At 40.6% G+C, this 21976-nt stretch overlaps 1 protein-coding gene across 2 annotated transcripts in view; it reads left to right on the top strand.

Moving 5' to 3' along the window:
• ETFA (electron transfer flavoprotein subunit alpha) overlaps nt 1-20259 on the top strand; it is a 101169-nt gene extending 80910 nt beyond the window's left edge. The window contains exons 9-11 of one of the 2 annotated variants that reach the window (XM_009250050.4): nt 5233-5298; nt 10597-10677; nt 19949-20259. In XM_009250050.4, the coding sequence (XP_009248325.2) occupies nt 5233-5298; nt 10597-10677; nt 19949-19987 (186 nt within the window). In that variant the 3' untranslated portion in view covers nt 19988-20259. 2 annotated transcript variants of the gene reach the window in all.
• The last annotated feature ends 1717 nt before the right edge of the window (nt 20260-21976 follow it).

Here is a 21976-nt window from a genome sequence, read left to right as displayed (position 1 = left end):
CCATTGAGCATAAAAGAACCTGTAAATGGTCTTGTTCTGAGCCAACAGAAGCAACACAGACACATAAGACAATGCCATTCTGTCTTTAGAACTGTTGTCAGACCATGGTCCACAGTCCCCTAGTGGAGTTTACAAGAAGGCTCTTTAGTTTGTTCTGTGATTATTTTGGATTTGTGCTGCCCAGTATGATAACCACTAAGCCACATGTGATTATTGGGTACTTGAAATACAGTTAGTCTGACCTGAGATTACATTGTTAAGATTAATTTTACCTGTTTATTTTTACTTTAATGTGGCCACTAGAAAATTCAACATTAAATATGTGGCTTACAAGATATATAAGTATAGATATATCGAATAACTCTGTTTGGGGCTTAACAGTGATAAGCGAAAATGCAATGTAGCAGAGGACAGTTTTCCCCTTAGCTTCTACATGAAATTCTGGAAAAGCAGAGCTCAGATAATACATCTTAGAATTCCAGGTTTGGGCACGTGTTTTGAGTAAAGCAGGAGTGATGTTAGTATATACTTACTTTCTGAAGAAAGCAGCCAAAAACCTAATCATCCACCAGAGAACACTAGCCATGTTGAATCCACAGGTTGGTTAGATTTCTGTAAAAGTCTGAAGATTTCATTCCAATCATCCCTCTAATTCTCAGACATGCAGTTTTATCATTAAGCCAGGACCATTAAAACCTACTTTAAAAGCTTGTTTTGTCTAAAGGACTTAAGGGAGCAGGAACAGATGGGGATAGATGGCAAAAGTGAGCCCCTGTTTGGCAGAAGGTAAAGATACTGTCCCCTAATCTGTTTTCTGCTCCTAATGGCTTTTCCACTTCTCAGTGGCAGGTAGGAAAGTGAGGGGCTGATGAGAGACTGTAGCTCTATCACACCTCTTTTCCATTTTCCTTTATTGGATTACAGATTTTTGTGACCTTGCCATAACCTGTAATTGTTAGACTGTGAGCTTCTTGAGGACAGGGCACAGAGAATTAGTCATCTTTATATTACCTGTAAGGTACAGTAAGAACATCAGCAACAGTAAAATCAGTTACCCAGTGCTGCTCAACTCTTTCCTATTATGGTACACTTAGACAGTTATAATATTTGTACCACGGGATTCTGGCCACTCAGTACTTCTAGTCCACACAACTCTTTTGTACAAATTATAAAGTAATGGTGACTCAAGTTACTTTACTGCCATCTGTTGGAAAATTATTGTAATAAAAATGCAGGGCTATAGTGACTGTTAAGAGTGGTGCCCTCCTTCAGAGTTACTCAGTGTGCAGCCTGCTCAGCTGTACATGGTAGTCCTGAGGCTACCTCAGGAGCCCACCTGGCCACGTAGTGGGCTGAGAAAATCAATATTTGAATAAACCTCAACCCGTGAGTGACACATCAATGTGTCTTGAGAAATCTGATACTATGCTAAGGACGAGCCTCAACAGTAACCCTATAAAGCAGGAGTTCTTATAATTCCAGTGTTTTGGATGAGCAGTCTGAGGCATAGAGAGGTTACATGAATGGCCCATGGTCATGCAGCTATCAGATGGCAGAGGTGGGATTTGAATGGAGGCAATGAGGCTACAGAGCCTAGGTTCTTAACCACAGTGATACGGTAAACCTGTTAAACTGCATCAGATGCAGCAGTTTCTCGGTCCTGCTGCCCTTTCTATCTCAGCCCACTGTAACTAGTTTAGACCTCAGCCCCTGAGTTCTTTGAATGAGTCTATAGGTTTTGGCAAAGGAAGAGGTATTTGTGCTTTTTTCTGCCAGTCCTTGTTTGTGTTAAGGTTAAGTGCTATCCCTTCTCTATATTTCAGAACAAGCTCTGGTCCTCTTCCCATCCTGTGGCTTTACTTCTCCGCACAGCCCCTATTCTTGGCATCACAGAGTGATCAACCCAGACTGCTATCAGCCACCTGGTTGATCCATTCTCTTCTAAATTCTCACTCTTCTAGATTCTAAAGCCACGAGGCCTATCTCTAGGACTATCCCTCCTTCTTTCTGTTTCTGTTCGTGCCTTTAATCCCCACCATCCCCCGCCAGGCCTTGTATAACCCTTAATTGCTGTACTCCCTGGCAACATCTCTCACTTTCTCTCCAAATTATCTTACTATCTGATTTAGAAGGAAAGTGCCTCAGGGAAGGGATTGTCTTGTTATGTTGTGAAGCAGCATCTGAAGTGCCCCATAAATTAGCATCTGTAGAGAGTTTTGTATTATACTAATTATTATTATTCTTGAAATACAAAAATGCTTTCTGAACCATGAGGAATTAGACTAAGATATTAGTCTAATTGCCTGTACATGTTTTTTAAAAAGGAGGAAAAAAGCCTCTCTTCCTGCCTGAGAGAGCTATCAGAGCCTCAGAGCAGCCGCCAAAATCCCTAGACTTGTTCTGGGTTATTGTTTCAGTGGTTTTATATTTATTCAGAGGACCATGTTTGCAAGACAGTAAAAGTCCTGTTGGTCATGTGGATCCCTTTGGACCATTTATTGTGATCAGAAAGGTAGAAATGGCCCTGGAGCACCTGCCTTCAGTTTGTTTTGGCCCAGAATCTCTTATTTCCTTAGTGACACTTATGGTCAAAGTCAATGGAATTCATTTTTGGGGACACGGGGTTTTAAGTAATTTTCATTTATATTATGTTTATGTTTACTGCCAGAGTGAATCAACATTTTTATTAGCATTTTATAATGCACATGGAGCTTTTAAGACTTGAATTTGCTGTAGACATGTATGACAGAAAGACTCATTTACAGGACTACTGGTCTTTTCCAATGCTTGCTTTGGGAATATACCTAAAAGAGTGGTGTCTAGCTAAATAGCTTGCTTTAAAAATCTTTATGTTAGAATTTGTTTGCCGGGATTTTCTGAATATGAACATTAGTATATTTTGATTAACAATTTAACAAATGTCCCTTTATGAATGAAATGCTAGTCAGAATAAACTGAGGTGACCTTAAAATTATCTATTGAAGGCTGGGCGCCGTAGCTCATGCTGGTAATCCCAGCACTTTGGGAGGCCGAGGTGGGTGGATCACAGGGTCAGGAGTTCGAGACCAGCCTGGCCAACATAGTGAAACCCTGTCTCTACTAAAAATACAAAAATTAGCTGGGTAGGGTGGCATACACCTGTAGTCCCAGCTGCTCGGGAGGCTGAGGCAGGAGAATCGCTTGAACCTGGGAGGTGGAGGTTGCAGTGAGCCAAGACTGTGCCATTGCACTCCAGCCTGGGTGACAGAGTGAGACTCCATCTCAAAAAAAAAATTAAAAAAAAAAAAAAGCCTATTGAATTACTTCTAAATCTTAAATAGAAAGTAGTGGAAGAAGTTTACTACTTATGCAAGTGTCCATGTCTGAGAGACAGTATGATATCAGGGCCTTATTGCATTGTCCAACTATGTAGGGTCACAATTGACACACTGGATACGTTCAAGGTAGAATCACAGAGCATGCAATTGCTTTTTATCCTCATCCATACTTTCTGCAGCATTCCTCCCCACCCTAAGACACAGTCTTATTACGCCAAATTGTTCTTGTCTTCAGGCTTTTGGTAACTATAGAACAAGTTGATTCAAAAAACAAGCTCATCTCATTTTTAGATGATTAACTCACTTTGGGGACTAGATTGTTTCCTTTTCCAGGTTACATGGTGCTGCTCTAGGAGCAGTTGGACACTTTATGCTTGTAAAGATCAGGGAGTACTGCAGGGGGCTGGACAGCTGTAAGATTCAGGCTGCCAAAGAGCTGAGGGATCACCTATTGTAGTGGTTCTCCAGCTCTGGCTATACATCAGAGTATCCTGGAGAACTTTCTTTACAAGCACCAGTGCTAGAGCTGTACCTCTTCTGTTTACAATTGGAAAAAGTGAGGCCCTGAGAGGTGAATTGACTTGTATGTGGCCATATACAATTAGGTGCTGAAAAATCATAACATTAGGAGGTAATAACATTATTTTCAGATCCTAGTTGAAATGCTCTCTTATTTTGAATTGGGCAATTGTTAAATGAGATCATAAGCAGTGCAGAAAACAAGGTGGGACCACCTTGACACTGTCATTGGCTTTTGAAGTATCTGCCCTGTAATAAAAGTAAGTAGAACAGAACCACCTTCAGTGCCTTCCACATATTATTCATATTGAGGAGAGACTTTACTGTCAGTTGTGACAAAACCTTAGTGTCAGTCTGGTTACATGGTAGTTATACCTCCTACCCAGGCCAGGACTTGTTTGTTCAGTTTTTGTGTGGGAAAAGGTTTTCAATTGAAGCTTTAATTATACCTGGTAAACAGAATGAAGCAAGTAAGCTCTTCTAATTAAGCACTTATTAAAGTGCTTAAAGTTTTTCATAATGGAAGTGTGTTTTTATTTTCAAACAAAGGCACTGTAAAAATTTTAGATAAGGAGACAGAACAGTATCAGTCATCATTCCCTTTGTAATTATTGAGGGCAGAGGGGCAGGAAGAGGTACAAATATCATCAACATTTACCAAAAAACTATGGTATGAGGCCTTTTTGTTAGGCTCTGGAAACACAAAGGTTCAGCCCATACCTTTGAGAAGTTTGTTATTTTTTATTCAGAGAGAACGTGTGTATGTGTGTGTGTGTGTTTAAAATCTCTTGATAATACTTTGTATTTCTAGTTTAAATCTCTTGATAATAATTTGTATTTCTGGTTTTTCTAAATACAAAGTTTAGTAAGCATATCCTAATCATCATTTTAACAAATATCCTTTTGTGATAAGGCGAACAACTAAGCCAAACAACTAAGTCAAAATTTATTTTAATATATTTGAGTATATGTGTTTATATGTTAATATACAATGTGTGTATGTTGTTAATTTTTAATGGGTATATACAGCATGTATGGGTTGTGCAGTGATTTTCAAGTGAGTGCCACAGATGAAAAATGCTACCTCACAGGTAATTGTGAGATTGAGACACTTGATGTAAAATGCTTAACACTGTGTCTGGCACATAGTAAATGTTCAGTAATCCTCATTATCCACATGTTTATTATACCACCACTGCTATAGGAATTCATAGGAAAAAGAGAACTGTAGGTTAAGGAGATCAGAGAAAAAGGAAAGCATAATTTAAGCAATACATTTTGCCTCTATTTTATTTAACATATCTTTTGCCTAAGACTTAAACTGCTAATAGCAAACACTTTGGAAAGTATTATATAATATAAATACATATTAATAATGTGACCTCTTTTATTTCAGGAACTTTATATTGCTGTTGGAATATCTGGAGCCATCCAACATTTAGCTGGGATGAAAGACAGCAAGGTAATTGTAAATCAGTGATGTTAAAAGAAAACGTTTCCACATTTTAGGATTTGGCTTACCTTGTATGTTTCCATGTAGTTACAGTGCATGCAGTCAAGCCATTCACACTAACGTAGATCTGGGAACTGAAAGAAATAAAAGCTACCGTTCACTGCCTTAAAAATTATTGGTCACAGAGGCAGTGCTGTGTCATGGAAAGAGGCCTGAACCTGAGTTATAGCTCCACTGCTAACTTAATGCATGATGAGTGCTGTCTGCAAACTCAGTTTCTTTGTCTACTAAATGTGGGTATTGAATGATGGTCACTAAGTTGCCCTTCAGCTGTGACAATCTGTGGATAGAAAATATCAGCCTTAAACAATTTGATGAGGTTCTGAACGTGTAACTTATTTTTGAGGTTTTGATCCCTGATTCTCTCTCTGTCTGCTTCACTTTGGTCCTCTAACCCTCACAATCTCATATATCAGCAGGGCCCCACTTCTTGGGTTGTTATCAAAGTATAACCAACACATTTTGGGTTGGAGCATCAGGCCATCTTAATATCTCAGTATCTCAGTAATGATCAAAAGTGCAATAAGTATGGGGCTGGGTGCGATGGCTCACGCCTGTAATCCCAGCACTTTGGGAGGCCGAGGGCGGCAGATCATGAGGTCAGGAGATCGAGACCATTCTGGCTAACATGGTAAAACCCCGTCTCTACTAAAAATACAAAAAAAATTAGCCAGGCATGGTGGCGGGTGCCTGTAGTCCCAGCTATTCGGGAGGCTGAGGCAGGAGAATGGCGTGAACCCGGGAGGCGGAGCTTGCAGTGAGCCGAGATTGCGTCACTGCACTCCAGCCTGAGTAACAGAGCGAGACTCCATCTCAAAAAAAAAAAAAAAAAAAAAAAAAAGGTGCAATAAGTAGAGGAAGGAAATACTTGATTTTTATTTATTTGAGACAAGAGTCTCGCTCTGTCGCCCAAGCTGAAGTCGCCCAGGCTGGAGTGCAGTGGCCTGATCTTGGCTTACTGCTAGCTCCGCCCCCCGAGTTCACACCATTCTCCTGCCTCAGCCTCCTGAGTAGCTGGGACTACAGGAGCCTGCCACCACACCCGGCTAATTTTTTTGTATTTTTAGTAGAGACGAGGTTTCACTGTGTTAGCCAGGATGGTCTTGATCTCCTGACCTCGTGATCCATACGCTTCAGCCTCCCAGAGTGCTGGGATTACAGGCATAAGCCACCGCGCCCGGCCAGGAAACACTTGATTTTAACTTGCTACTTGGACTACTCTGAAAGTCCTGTGTAATGATTCTGAACATATATTTCAGAATATGACACATTAATTCATGCATAATAATGTATAGTTTGAATTATGAACTTATCTTTCATGAAGTCAGAGATGCCTCTGACATTCCTGCATTTATCCATTCAGATGGAAGCTTGATATAAAAGATAATAAAACTTTTAACAGGCTTAACTTCTTCTAACTTGAAATGCGTGCACTACCTCTTTGTAGCTTCTAAATGAACTGGCCCAAAACCAGTCAGATTTTACAGTTGGATGGTAGGTTTCTTTACTGAGCTATGAAAACAGCAGTGCCAATGGGGAAAATGTGATTGCTGCATTAAGAAAAAATAAATAAATAAATAAATAAAAGAAACTCCAACGCCAGCAGCCTTACAGTATATTTTTAGCCAGACCAGTTCAGACATAGTTAGAATTCTGCTTCTCTAAAAATAAAAGATTCTGCCTGTCAAGAAGATACCAGTGAAAATTCTTACCCCATGCCAACAGGGCTGCATTGTGGGAGAGACACTAGGTAGTGTACGTCAGAGCAAATAGGGAACAGTTGAAGTAAGGAGACTGGTGTTGGGGGTCAGCCAAGACTTTGTATCTCCATCTAGTCAACAGATGTTTATTAAGACCTTTCCTTGTACTAGAAGCTGGGAATGCTTAAATGAAAAAGACATAGCCCTTGTTGTCACTGTCTCATCCTGTTGTCTGTGTCGTCCTGTGTTGTCATAGCTCCATTATCTGCATAGGAGACAGACAGTCTTTAGTTCTAAAATGGGATATTAGAATGGTTTAAATCTGACAGTTGCATTCCCTACAAGCTGCAATTTTAATTAGAATCCTGGTTTAGTTAAAGGAATTCAAGATTTGATTGTTAAATCAAATGAATCTAATGAAAGCACTTTCTGAACTAGTACATAGTAATATGGTTGAGGCCATATGCACTCCCAGCACTTTGGGAGGCCGAGGCGGGCAGATCACCTGAGGTCAGGAGATCGAGACCATCCTGGCTAACACGATGAAACCCCATCTCTACTGAAAATACAAAAAATTAGCCAGGCATGGTGGCAGGCGCCTGTAGTCCCAGCTACTTGGGAGGCTGAGGCAGAAGAATGGCGTGAATCTGGGAGGCAGAGGCTGCAGCGAGCCGAGATCGCGCCACTGCACTCCAGTCACGGTGACAGAACGAGACTCCATCTAAAAAAAAAAAAAAAAAAGTAGTAGTAATAATATGGTTGAATACAATCTATGCATTTCAAAGCTTAGTAAGGAGGAAGAACTTGAGCTTGTGAGGAGCTATTGAGAGAGCTTTGGATACAAGCAAGACTTTATCATAGTTCTTTACAATTGATTATTTAGGAATATTATTTTAATAATCTGAAGAACAATAACCAGCCCCACATCTTTTTTGTTAAATACCGTAGTGGTTCCTTGCCCACAGTTATATGCTCTCTCTTTAAAAATAACTTTTAAGGCAGGCATGGTGGCTCACTGTAATCCCAGCACTTTGGGAGGCCAAGGCAGGAGGATCACTTGAGCCCAGGAGTTGGAGAGTGGCCTGGGCAACACAGTGAGAACCCCATCTCTCCAAAAAATGAAAGAATTATCTGAGCATGGTGGTACACCCCTGTGGTCCCAGCTACTCAGGAGGTTGAGGTGGGAGGATCACTTGAGCCCAGGAGATCAAGGCTTCTGTGGGCTGATTGTACCACTGCACTTCAGCCTGAGCAACACAATGAGACCCTGTCTCAAAGTAATAATGATAATAACAATTATTATATAGTATAATGAAAAAGCTTTCGGATGATTAAACTCCCAGATGTCTAAGTGGCCTCTAGAAGAAGAATTTACCACCAATAACTAAACAAATCTCTACTTATCGCCGTGAAGCAGGTTACACATTCCCAAAAAAGAAACACGTCAGTGCAAATCAACACCTGCAATTCAAAATGTTTGTTCTTGTGCCTTTGGATTTGAGGCTCACGTTTGAAACTTGTTTATTGTCTCTGACCACGCATCTTAATGCGTGTAGCATGTTTCTCTGGATTAGCAGTTACCTGGACTATACCATGTTCCAGTCTTAGACATTCTGGCATCTTCTGCACATCTCTCTGAGGAACCCCTCTAAGGGAAATACACAGATGTTGGATATCATGTAGCCTGTATTTTAAGTCGGGCTACATCAAAATACTTAATGTATTTTTTAATACCAGCTGTTTTCACAACATACAATGCCAGGTAGGTAAAAACTTAATTTTACTTCTAGAGATTTGAATTATTTTTAGTCCACAATCTATTAAAATACTACTACATTAGAGTCTAACTGCAGTGGTGTTAGAAGCATCTATGGGGAATACCAAACTATTTGTATTGATAAACTATCTGATATTAATAAAAGAATGATTTGAATGATAGCTTTTCCTTTTTTTTTTTTTTTTTTTTTTGAGACAGAGTCTCACTCTGTCACCCACGCTAACATACGGTGCACAATCTTGGCTCACTGCAACCTCCACCTCCAAGATTTGAGCGATTCTCCTGTCTCAGCCTCCCGAACAGCTGGGAATACAGGCGTGCACCACCACACCTGGCTAATTTTTGTGTGTTTAGTACAGATGAGGTTTCACCATATTGGCCAGGCTGGTCTCGAACTCCTGACCTCAAGTGATCCGCCTGCCTCGGCCTCTCAAAGTGCTGGGATTACAGGCATAAGCTTTTATTTTTTATTTGTAGAGATGGGGTCTCCCTGTGTTGTGCAGGCTGGTCTTGAACACCTGGGCTCAAGTGATCCTCCCACCTCCACCTCCCAAAGTGCTGGGATTATAGGTATGAGTTACCACGCCTGGCCTGCATTTAAGAATATTTTTATAGCAAATAAGAGAAATGTTTGACAGCTTTTATAAGAGATATAAGTAATTTGCTTCTTTTATAAATCTATTTGCTATGTACATAAGGACTTAAAGCTGTTTAACGTCCCTTACTAACAGGCTGACAAGATAGTTTAGCTTTCATATTGTTAGAATATCCCAGAATAATTATTTTATTTTATTTTATTTATTTATTTTTGAGACAGAGTCTCGCTCTGTCGCCCAGGCTGGAATGCAGTGGCGCGATCTCGGCTCACTGCAACCTCCGCCTCCCGGGTTCACGCCATTCTCCTGCCTCAGCCTCCCGAGTAGCTTGGACTACAGGCGCCCGCCACCATGCCCGGCTAATTGTTTGTATTTTTTAGTAGAGACGGGGTTTCACCATGTTAGCCGGGATGGTCTTGATCTCCTGACCTTGTGATCTGCCCACCTCAGCCTCCCAAAGTGCTGGGATTACAGGCGTGAGCCACCGTGCCCAGCCTATTTATTTATTTTTATTTTTATTTTTGTTGAGACAGAGTCTCACTGCTGGAGTGCAGTGGCGTGATCTCTGCTCACTGCAACCTCTGCCTCCCAGGTTCAAGTGAGTCTCCTGCCTCAGTCTCCCAAGCAGTTGGGACTACAGGCACACGCCACCATGCCTGGCTAATGTTTGTATTTTTAGTAGAGACAGGTTTTACCATGTTGGCCAGGCTAGTCTCAAACTCCTGACCTCAGGTGATTCACCCGTCTTGGCCTCCCAAAGTGCTGGGATTACAGGTGTGAGCCACTGTGCCTGTCCTCCAGAATAATAATTTTAAAATAATAAATGAAGGACAAAATAATTTGCACTACAAAGGCTGTGGATTTGGGTATAGATTTGTTACTTTTTCACCTAAAATCAAATATTCTTTTTGTAAGTCAAAAGAAGAACTTTAAAAAAATAGTGATTTTAAACTCTTTAATACTGAGATGGGCTAGATGTGGGTAAGAGAGAATTTTATTACATTCCAACCTGGAAATTTCTAATAAATTTACAATATTGACACAGATGCATCAAATCTTACTTGGTAGACATTTTAAGAATATTAATATATTGTAAGGGAAGTTAAAATGGAACTATCAGTCTGTGTGGAATGTTTTCTTGGTAAAAGTCAAACTCTTTGTTTTTATTTCACAGACAATTGTGGCTATTAATAAAGACCCAGAAGCTCCAATTTTCCAAGTGGCAGATTATGGAATAGTTGCAGATTTATTTAAGGTAAGCTGGCCTTGAGAGAAATTGCTATTATCTAGATTGTCATCCGAGAAACTCTCAGAATTGGTCAGGGATGAAGCTATTAAAAGAAAACATTGTGTGTTTGTGTGTCTATGTTTGTATATATACTGTTAATATATGTACACAATTTTGACCTACTTAAAGTTGCTCTAAGAGTAGATATGTGTTGTTTATATAGAGCATTATAACTTTCCTTTTAAGAAAGAGTCCAAATTGTCTTTATCCACATGGCGGTCGGGCGTGGTGGCTCACGCCTGTAATCCCAGCACTTTGGAAGACCAAGGTGGGCGGATCATGAGGTCAGGAGATCGAGACCATCCTGGCTAACACAGTGAAACCCCATCTCTACTAAAAAATACAAAAAATTAGCTGGTCGTGGTGGCAGGCGCCTGTAGTCCCAGCTACTCGGGAGGCTGAGGCAGGAGAATAGTGTGAACCCAGGAGGTGGAGCTTGCAGTGAGCAGAGATTGCGCCACTATACTCCAGCCTGGGTGACAGAGTGAGACTCTGTCTCAAAAAAAAAAACCAAAAAACCCACATGGTTTTTAGCATCTCATGTGCTAAGTTAATGCACAATGTGAAGTGATTCAAGTAATTTATAACCTAGAATCATATTTGGCAGGTCCCCTAAAGAAATTAACATCAAACTCCCTTATTCAGGGATTTGCCAAGAATGCTAGAGCTTTTCAGGGGAGAGTAAGCACTCATATCCAGCTTATCTGACTCAATAGGAATGCTCTGCTTGCTGTGTTTGTGCGTTAATGGCCTTCCTTAGCTGACGAGTGTAGGGAGAGCACTTATTTCCCACTCCTCACACTCTTCACTTTTGAGTGTTCCTTCTCTCTTGCCGTCACCTCCATATTTGACCTTCCCATGAGAAAAATTACTTTCATGATATTAATTAGTGAATTACAGGTGATGAGCACCTGATACTCATTTGGCCATATTTAAAGGTCATGACTCATGCATGGCCTGGTCTCTTCTTTTCCCTGGGTCTGCCTACACGTTTCTAGGTTATCTTATGCAGAAATCACTCATGCAGGAATTGACACTCTGAAAATAGCATCCAACCCTAGGAGAAGTGGGTTTGCTGGGGTGAGGAACCCCTCATGTAGAACCACAGAGAGGGGCTGTGGGCCTCAGTGGAGAGGCTTCAGCCTGAGAACAGAGCTACAGGTGGTTCCCTCAGCAAGAGGATTGGCCCATTTCCATGACTTCACCAGCACTGCATATGATCTAGAGGAACCTAGTGAGTGTGCTTGGAGAGCACATTTGTACTTTGAAGTATGTTCATGCTCAGTGAAGGATGGAAATAGGACCCTTGAGTTGATACTCCGTGATGGCTCAGACTGCATGCAAAGACTAGGATGGGGCTCTTGCTCTGGCTCAGTGTTGGGCATACTTCCCCTCAGAAGGCCCCCGCCAAAGAGCTTAGATTTTGGCTTGGGAAAAACATTACCCCTCTTCAGTAACCCTGAAGCTCTGTATTTGGTATTTGGGGTTCAGGTAGGTCAGCTGCTCATGTTGCCTGGCCCAAGTGTGTAAGAACAAACAGTAATGTCAGTCATTTTCCCACTAAGATGTTCCAGTGGGAAGGGGAGCTGGTATGAAAAAGAGAATTTTTTTTCTCTGTGTAATGATAACTTTGTTCACGTAGTAAGAATTCAGTTCTTACTATTGGTGTGAATAGGGGGTAAATATTATTTTTATTTAAAAGCAAAATTAAATACTTTCTGAACCTCATCCATGTTTGCAAGTAGATGTCTACTGTAGTTGCCTTTTTTCCTCAAGAGAATATTTTAATAAACTTATAAGTAATTTTGTTACATTTTTCTGTCTGCCTGTGTACTATGTATTAAAACTCACATGGGGGCTTTCATGATAAAAAGATAAACTGTTAAGCAGTTGGAAATTTTCAGTGTTCTTCCAGTGGACACCTGCCTTGGGGCAGGAGCTTCTTTGTAGTCATTATTGATAGAATGGGGTCACACACATTGTGCTCCTGCATTAAGGGCAGCTCCAAGGTTTGGCATGAGAATATGCGCGTGTGTGGACACAGAGGTTTCTCAGTGAGAAAGAGTCCTAAGACAGTGAAGTGGAACGAGGCCTTAAAAATCATCTAGTCAGCTGACTTCCAGTTTCAGGTTCTCAGGCTCCTTTTGCTATTTTAGGAAGCCCACATTGGACTAGAGAGAGACTTCAGACCAAGATATCATGTTGATGTGCTTTTAGCTAGAATTGTATTAAGGCAATGACTATCTCCTACAGCTTAGAAGTTCTGAAGTACATGGCCAGGAGCGGTGGCTCACACCTGCAATCCCAGCACTTTGGGAGGCCGAGGCGGGTGGATCACCCGAGCTCAGGAGTTTGAGACCAGCCTGGGCAAGATGGTGAAACCCTGTCTCTACTAAAACTGTGAAAAACAAATTAGCTGAGCATGGTGATGCATGCCTGTAATCCCAGCTACTCGAGAGGCTGGGGCACAAGAATCACTTGAGCCTGGGAGGCAGAGGTTGCAGTGAGCCAAGATGGTGCCACTGGACTCCAGCCTAGGCAACAGAGCAAGACTCTATCTCAAAAAAAAAAAAAAAAAAAAGTTCTGAATTACAGTTATATATGTATTTGATGAATACAAAAGTAGAGAAGTTAATCACTCCTTAAAAAATGCAGTTTGGGAGGCCAGGCACAATGGCTTATGCCTGTAATCCCAGCACTTTGGAAGGCCGAGGAAAGGCGGATCACTTGAGTCCAGGAGTAGGAGACCAGCCTGAGCAACATGGTGAAACCCCATCTCTACAAAAAATACAAAAATTATCTGGGTCTGGTGACGTGTGCCTGTGGTCCCAGCTACTTGGGAGACTGAGGTAGGAGGGTCACATGGGCCCAGGAGATTGTGACTTCAGTGAGCCATGATTACACCACTGCACTTCAGCCTGGGCAACAGAGTAAGACCCTGTCTCAAAAAAAAAAAAAATTCAGTTTTGGGGGAAAAAACTAAAGATTATAAAAATATTAAACATATGGCAGACTCCTGTTTGTTACTATGTGAGTAACACAAGCCAGGTGCATTCTTTTTAAGTTGCCTGTCCCAGAGAGATGTGATTTGGGACAATCAGCAGGTTATGGGCACAACTAAGCCAGGGTCCTGCTTCTGTTCCCCTTCTCTCTCATCTCTCTGCCTCTCTGGCTCAGCAGGTACTACAGCTGGGTGGCTCACCACTACTATTGTACCTTGGATAAGGTGCAGTAAAAAGAATCGCACCTTTGACAGACTCTGGGAACCTACAGAGTACGCATCAAGTCATTTTCTTAGCTGAAATCAGAATGAGCTTATTGTAGGTGAATACTGTAGTAATTCTGACAGAAGAGCACAGACAAAGTGGTTTGGTGAATATACTCCTTACTGGGGCGACCTCGTTTTTAAAAAATCAAATATTTAAAGAAAATATTTTAAAAATCAAATATTTAATACTTTTGATTAAAAAAATCAAAAATACAATATTTGTATAATTATATTTCTTAATGTTATATATTTTGTATTTTTTAATATAATTTTATTTTTGTTATTTTTTGTATTTTATGTATTGTAATTATATTTTAAATTTTTTTAAATATATATTTATATAACATTAAGAAACATATAAGGTAATATCTGTTTATAACATTAAGAAATACAATTAATTATACAAATTATGGGTGAGAATTAATTAGCATTATCTATTTTGGATTACGATCTAAAGAAAATAGAAGTCAAATAATAGCGTACAGAAAGGACTTTTTTAGCCTAACTTTTGTGTGAAAATTTTAAATTGTAAATTGTATCATGTGTAACATGTATATACAGCTGTTAGACTAATAATTCCCTAGGTGATATTTTGCTCACCAAGTAGAACCGTATCTGGAGTAAAAATGAGTATGCATAACATTTTATTCTCTTATATTAATTGTTTCGCTTGACCCTTCAACAATCATTAGTTATAAAGGACAAGTTTATTTTTCCCTCAGAAATAATATGTTATAGTAATTAAGAGCTTTAATTCCAATTCTGCCTTGGCCACATACTAGTTAAATTATCTTGGCTAAGATATTTAATCTGTGGACATCAGCTTCCTTGTAAGTAATGTAAATATTACACTACCTCTTTAAAGGTTGTAATGAAGATTAAATGAGATTATACTGTATCTAATACTAATAGAGTCTGTGACAAATATTAGCCTGCCTGTTCTGTCCAGGTACATAGTAGGTGCTCAATAAATGGTAAATATTATAATTGTAGTTACAGTGATAGGGCATAGGGCACCACCTGTTTTTTGTTTGTTTGTTTTAATATAACAGCTTTACTGAGATATAATTCACGTACCATAAAACTCACCATTTAAAAATGTACAGTTCAGTGGGTTTTAGTATTTTCACAGTTACACAACCAACCATCACACATTTCATCACGCCAAAAAGAATTCCATACCTATCAGCATTCACTCCCTGTTTTACATTCTGCATCCCCAGCCCCCAGCCCCCAGCCCCCAGCCCCAGCTCCTGGCAACCACTAATCTACTTTCTGTTTCTATAGATTGGCCAGTCCTGGATGGTTCATATAAATGGAATTATGTAATATGTGATCTTTGTGATTGGCTTCTTTCAGTTAGCATAAGGTTTTCAAAGTTCATCCATGTTATAGCCTGTGTTAGTACTTTGTTTCTTTTTCTTGCCAAATAATATCCATTGTAGGGATATGTAACATTTTGTTCATTCATTTATCATTTGATGGACATGTTGGGTTTTTCCCCTTTTTGGCTATTATGAATAATGCTGCTATGAACATTCACATATGAGGTTTTGTGCAGACCTATGTTTTCATTTCTTTTGGATGGATGTCTAGGAATGGAACTGCTGGGTCACCTGGTAACTCTGAGTTTAACATTTTGAATAACTGTCAGGTTGTTTTCAAAGTGGCTGCCCCCTTTTACATTCCCACCAAAAATTTGTGAGGGCTCCAGTTTTTCTATATACTCATTAATGTATGTTATTGTCTGTCTTTTTAAATATAGCCCTTCTAATCAGTGTGAAGTGGTATCTCATTGTGGTTTTGATTTGTATTTCCCTGATGGCAAATGACATTTAGTATCTTTTCATCTGAGGCCATTTGTATATTTTCTTTGTAGAAAGTTTATTCAGATCCTTTGTAATTTTTAAATCACATTATCTTTTTGTTCTTGAGTTGTTAGTGTTCTTTATATATTACGGATATAAGTCCCTTATTGAATATTTGATTTGCAAATATTTTCTCCCATTGTGTGGGTTGTCTTTTCACTTTCTTAATGGTGTCCTTTAAAGCATGAAAGTTTTAAATTTTGTCAATGCCTATGAAAAAGGGGAAGGAAAAGTTTTAAAATAAAGAAAGTTTTAAATTTTGATGAAATCCAGCTTACCAATTTTTTCTTTGTTGCTTATGCTTGAAGTCTCATATCTAAAAACCATTGCCAGCCAGGCACGGTGACTCACACCTGTAATCCCAGCACTGGGAGGCCAAGGTGGGTGGATCACTCGATGTCACGAGTTCGAGACCAGCCTGGCCAGCATGGTGAAACCCCATCTCTACCAAAAAATACAAAAATTAGCTAGGCATGGTGGCACGCACCTATAGCCCCAGCTACTCGGGAGGCTGAGGTGGAAGAATCATTTGAACTTGGGAGGAAGCAGAAGTTGCAGTGAGCCAAGATCATGCCACTGCACTCCAGCCTGGGCAAAAGAGAGCCCATCTCAAAAAAAAACAAAAAACAGAAACCCATTGCCTAATCCATAGTGTAGTGAACATTGGCCTACAAGTATCTGCTCAAGCCCCTGCTTTCAGTTCTTTTGGGTATATAACTAGGAGTAGAATTGCTGGGTCATATGATAATTCTGTGTTTAGCTTTTTGAAGAACCTTCAAACTTCTTTCCACAGAAGTTGCATGATTTTACGTTCCCACCAGCAGTGCACAAGGGTTCCAGTTTTCCCGCGTCCTCAGTAACACTTGTTATTTTCTGTTTTTTAATTCTAGTCATCCTAGTAGGTGTGAAGTGGTATCTCATTGTGACTTTGATTTGCATTTTCCTAATAACTAGTGATGTTAAGCACATAAGCATATGAAAAGATGTTCATTGGCCATTCATATATCTCCTTTAGAGAAGTGTTTATCCACCTCTTTTGCCCATTTTCAGTTTGTTCTGTTTCTCTTTTTGTTGACTTGTGTGAATTCTTTACATATTCTGGATACTAAACACTTATCAGAGATATGATTTCCAAACGTTTTCTCTCATTCTGTAGGTTAGCTTTTCACCTTCTTGAGAATATCCTTTGATGTGCAAGAGTTTTAGATTTTGATGAAGTCCAATTTATCTTTTTTTTTATTTTGTTGCTTGTGCTTTTGGCATCATATCTAAGAATCCATTGCCAAATATTGAGTCATGAAGATTCACCCCTGTTTTCTTATAAGAGTTTTATGGTTTTAGCTCATATATTTAGGTTGTTGATCCATTTTGAGTTAATTTTTGTATATGGTGTGAGGTAGGAGTCCATCTTCATTCTTTGAGATGTGATTATCCAGTTGTCCCAGCACCATCTATCTGTTCAAAGAGACTATTCTGTTCCCATTGAATGAACTCGGCAAACCACTTATCTGTCTAAACTTTCTTTTCTTTCCTCTTCTCCCCTGTAGTCACTACAGTCTCTTTACTATCTCTGGAACCTGCAGTTGTTTATCTCTGTCTGTGCCTCGTTTTTTGCCTAGAATCCTTTTCTTCTTTAGTTTGATGTTCTGAATTTTCCTAATCCACACTGATCTTCCTCAGAACTCCTGAATTTGGAGCTTTTAATGCTATTCTCTTCTCCTTCTCCTACATTCCAGTATAAGCTGAGGACACTTCTGACTGGGTGGTTCATAGGCCTCTGTCTATTCTTGCCAACTAGGAGGCAGAACTCCTCTGTCACTCCCACAGTGACAGAGAGCTTCTCTGTTTCCCTTAGTACTACCTGGAGGAAGTACTAAGTGAATGAGTGAAACATACTTCTACTGTGATTTATATCAGTAGGTTGTCTTTTTAAAAAAAAAACAAGTGACTTTTATTGGGTCTTACTGAGTAGGGAGCTGCCTCTGCAATATCTAAAAGAGAATAGAAACAAGAATCCAGATCTTTCAGTGTGCTCAGGCCATCAGACACTCAATGAACCTGAGTTAGCATTTCCTTTTTCCTAAATAAGGCATCATGTGGTGTGCTTTAAAGGTGTGCAGTTGGGCTGGGTGCAGTGGCTCACGCCTGTAATCCCAGCACTTTGGGAGCCTGAGGTGGGTGAATCACCTGAGGTCAGGAGGTCGAGACCAACCTGGCCAACTTGGTTGGTCTCTACTAAAAATACAAAAATACATCTACTAAAAATACAAAAAAAATTAGCTGGGTATGGTGGTGAGTGCCTGTAATCGCAGCTACTTGGGAGGCTGAGGCAGGAGAATTGGTTGAACCTGGGAGGCGGAGGTTGCAGTGAGCCGAGACGGCGCCATTGCACTCCAGCCTGGGCAACAAGAGCGAAACTCTATCTCAGAAAAGAAAAAAAAAGTGTGTGGTTGATCTAATAAAAAAAGATATAGATGATAGAGAAAATCCTCTCAACCCTTTCATGGGGAGTGTGGTAAGGATATATTCGGTAAAATTTTAAAAAGTTATATATTCTAAACCAAATTAGTGTTTCACTTCGTGGTAAAAGAAGTTGGGCTTTATCCTATTTTTCATGAAATATACAGGTCCCGTGTGAAGCTCAGTTAGCATGTCATCTGTGTGACTGGCATGAGCTCATGGTCTGTCCACTGAGGAAGTGGTGCCAGCACTTAATGCCACCCCTGAGCAAATGCCTGCTGGCTCCATGGTAAACATGGACCTTTTAATAGGCTGGAGACAGTGACATTCGGAAGAAACAACATGTCGACAATTTCCTTAATAAATTTTGTACGAACACATTATTTCCACCTAATGGAAATGTAGCTCTCTTAAATAATTGAGAGGCTATATTCATCAGTGGCGAGTTCAGCTGGGATCTTTGTGAGCTAAGGCAGCTGAAAGCCCCTTGGAAGACTGGGTAATTGATATTTTGCACAAGTGGCTGGACCAGTTTTCAGAGTATCTGTGTGACATTCCCTGCAGCCCCCTTGGACAGCTCTCCTCTGTCCGAGCAGTCACAAAGCAGCTCTACACTGGAGGCTCCAGTTGCAGCCACTGCACTGCCACGACTAAGGGTTAGTAATTAATCCTTTTTAAAATGGGAGCCAACTCAGGCCATTTCCCTTTGCTATAGTTTCTTAACTGTGTCTGCTGACCGGCCACTGCATTAGCACACAAGGTCTTGATTTTAATAAAGAGTGATGATATTGAATGTTCAGCATGTAGCACATTTCTGTGTGCCAGATGATAGTAGTATGCTGCTGAAAAAGCAACCAATATGTTTGTGAAATGAACGATGAATGAATGAATGAACAGTGAGAAAACAAGTATAGAGGAGGTTGGCAGGAGTCATAATTGCAGTAAGCTAGAGACTTTGGTGTAGACTTGGAAGGAAAGTCAGGAATGCAGTTAAGGGTGGGAAGAATGCCAAGGAAAACATGAAGGTAAATACACAGTACTCTTCACCCAGACAAGAAAAATTGGGCTTCCTGTTTCTAGGGTGCCTTCTTGAAATTTGTGGTTGGGTCAAAAAGCCAAAAGGTAGCAGTGTGTGCAGTGGTTCAAGCCTGTAATCTCAACACTTTGGGAGGCTGAGGCAGGCAGATCACTTGAGCCCAGGAGTTCGAGACTAGCCTGGGCAACATGATGATACCCCATCTCTACAAAAATTAGACAGGTTGGTGGCTACTTGGGAGGCTGAGGTGGGAGGAGTGATTGACCCCAGGAGGTAGATGCTGCAGTGAGCCATAATTGCACCACTGCACTGCAGCCTGGGTGACAGAGTGATAGCCTGTCTCAAAAAAAAAAAAGAAAAAAAGGCAAAAGGCACCTAGGCAATGAGTGGGCTGTAGGCCCTGTCAGCCCTGGGTCCTGGGTAGTCTCCCTGGGTGGGAAGAGAGACTACCGGAGAACAGGGGATTCCTGGTGGAGAGGAGGGGGCCCTCGTGCCTCAACAGTGATTTGTGTTGTTTCTTTTGGCCTCCCTGTACTGCTTACGGAGCTGTGACCGTATCACAGTGAAGGCTCTAGTTGCTTAATTACTTTTTGTTTTTATTTGCAGGTAGTTCCTGAAATGACTGAGATATTGAAGAAAAAATGAATCAGGATCATGCCTTAAAAAGAAAACTTATGTTAAAGTATTCCACTGAAATCACAGATATTTGTGGGTACTATAACAATCATTGGAAAGCATGGAGAGCTACATTTCATAATTTGAGGGAAAATTTCTAACAGATGCCAGAATGCTTGTTTATGGGATTACTATATTTCCTTTTAATTATTTGTGGTTCCAAACAATTATTTTTTGAAATTTTTAAATTCTGTAATAAAATCTATAATAAAGCTTTTCCACAGCTTTAAAACTATCAGAAATATGCCTAGCCTTTAGAGAAAATTGAAGAAAAGGAGTAAAAATTTTGTTTATTTATTTTTTTTTTGCCTTTCTTGTTCATGGAGAGCTCTATGTTTTAGGAAGATTGTAAACATGATTGTTTCCACCAGCCTAATCAACCTAACTAATCTCATTGTTGAAGGGCAAACTTCATAGGAGAAGGTAACTGAATTGGCAAGTGCAGGGTTAAAAAAGCACGGCTATAAAGCATGAATATTATCTTAAACATACTCCAGTCTTCAGAAGACCATAGCTAATGTGACAAAAGCAGACCTGACTTAAACCTGACCCAGCTCCATGTATTTAGTTGGCTTAAGGTAAATTTCATTTTCGTTTAATTTTAAGGTTTTGTCAGTTTATAGGACTTTTGTCTGTAAAGGAGGGAGAGTGGAGGAGGGGCTGCTTTGAGACAGCATGGCCTCTGATGCAAACAGATAGTTTGATGTTATTATAAACGTTCAAAATCCTGTGCAGAGAATGCTCTAGCCTTTCTTTTGCCTTCTGTTGGCTTCTTTTGGGCTCTCTTAGGAAGCACCCAGGCCTGTGTAGTCACCTCTGGCACTCTCATTCTGCTGCTCAGGGCACAGCTGAGGTCCAAGAGTGTCACCAGGGCTGCAGCTGGTGTGGATGCAGGCCCAAGAGCAGAGGCTGGTGAGGCTTTGAACAGGCCTGCAGGAAGGCGTGGGTAGGTAGGTGAGTAGAACAAAGAGGGCTGCCCTCCTGAATCAGATCTGCAGAAGTGGGAGTAGTGACCTGGATCAAGTAGACAGTAGGGAAGAGAAGGGAAGTGATAAGTAATGGAGGTGGCTAGAGTGCCTTTGTGTGGCCAGCCTGGGGCCCTTCCCCAGCTGACTAGTGAACCCTTTCTGATTTGTGTCACAATTAGTTGCTATAAAACACTTTTAAAAGTTGTATCTTTGGCATTTCAGTCTTCTTTTAATGAGATGAGAGGAGAGCAGTAGAATGATGCCTCTTTGCAAGTAATGTCTGTTAGAATAGGAGAATCCTAGAATGTCTGAGCCCGGTGATCATCTGGTCAGACCCCTTGTTGTATAGGTGGGGATACTGAAGCACAGAGAAATGAAGAAGGTAAAGTGACTTGGCCAAGGCCACATGGCTTGAATCACCTTTGGGAGAGTAATTCCTATGTCTTGTTTTTATCTTTGAGGTTCTTCTTAAGAGGGCTAACCTTGCTCAGGATTTCTTCCATTTACCCCTCATCCCTGTTGGATGCTATAACTGGGGGGCAGGAGAGATGGCAAAGGTGATGGCCACAGAGGCACCCCCAGTAGAAGGTGTGCTGGCTCAGGGAGGGACATCCCAGGTGGTGCCTCAGCTCAGAGTTGAACTGGTTGGTCTTTCTCCCTTTGCTCCCTCCTGTCATGGCTGCCCTGCCTCAGCCCCAAGCAGCTGTTCACTGGACTAGTATTTACAGCTCATCATCATCATAGCATTAAGTATAATGCTTCCTATATACCAGGCACTGTTCTAGCACTTTATACATATTAAACCCCTTCAGTTCTCACAGCACCATGTAAGTTAGATGCTATTATTATCCCTCTTTTACAGATGGGGAAGCTGAGGCTCAAAGAGGTCATATAACTTGCCTTAATTCGGACAGCTTATAAATGAGAGTCAGGATTTGAAACCAGGCAGACTGGCTTCAGAGTGGTAACTTCACTAAGGACGTGATTCTCC

This window comes from Pongo abelii, chromosome 16, assembly GCF_028885655.2.
Source record: "Pongo abelii isolate AG06213 chromosome 16, NHGRI_mPonAbe1-v2.0_pri, whole genome shotgun sequence".
Classification (NCBI taxonomy): Eukaryota; Metazoa; Chordata; class Mammalia; order Primates; family Hominidae; genus Pongo; species Pongo abelii.
Note: the sequence above shows the minus strand (reverse complement) of the source record. Positions and strands in the feature narration are given on the sequence as shown.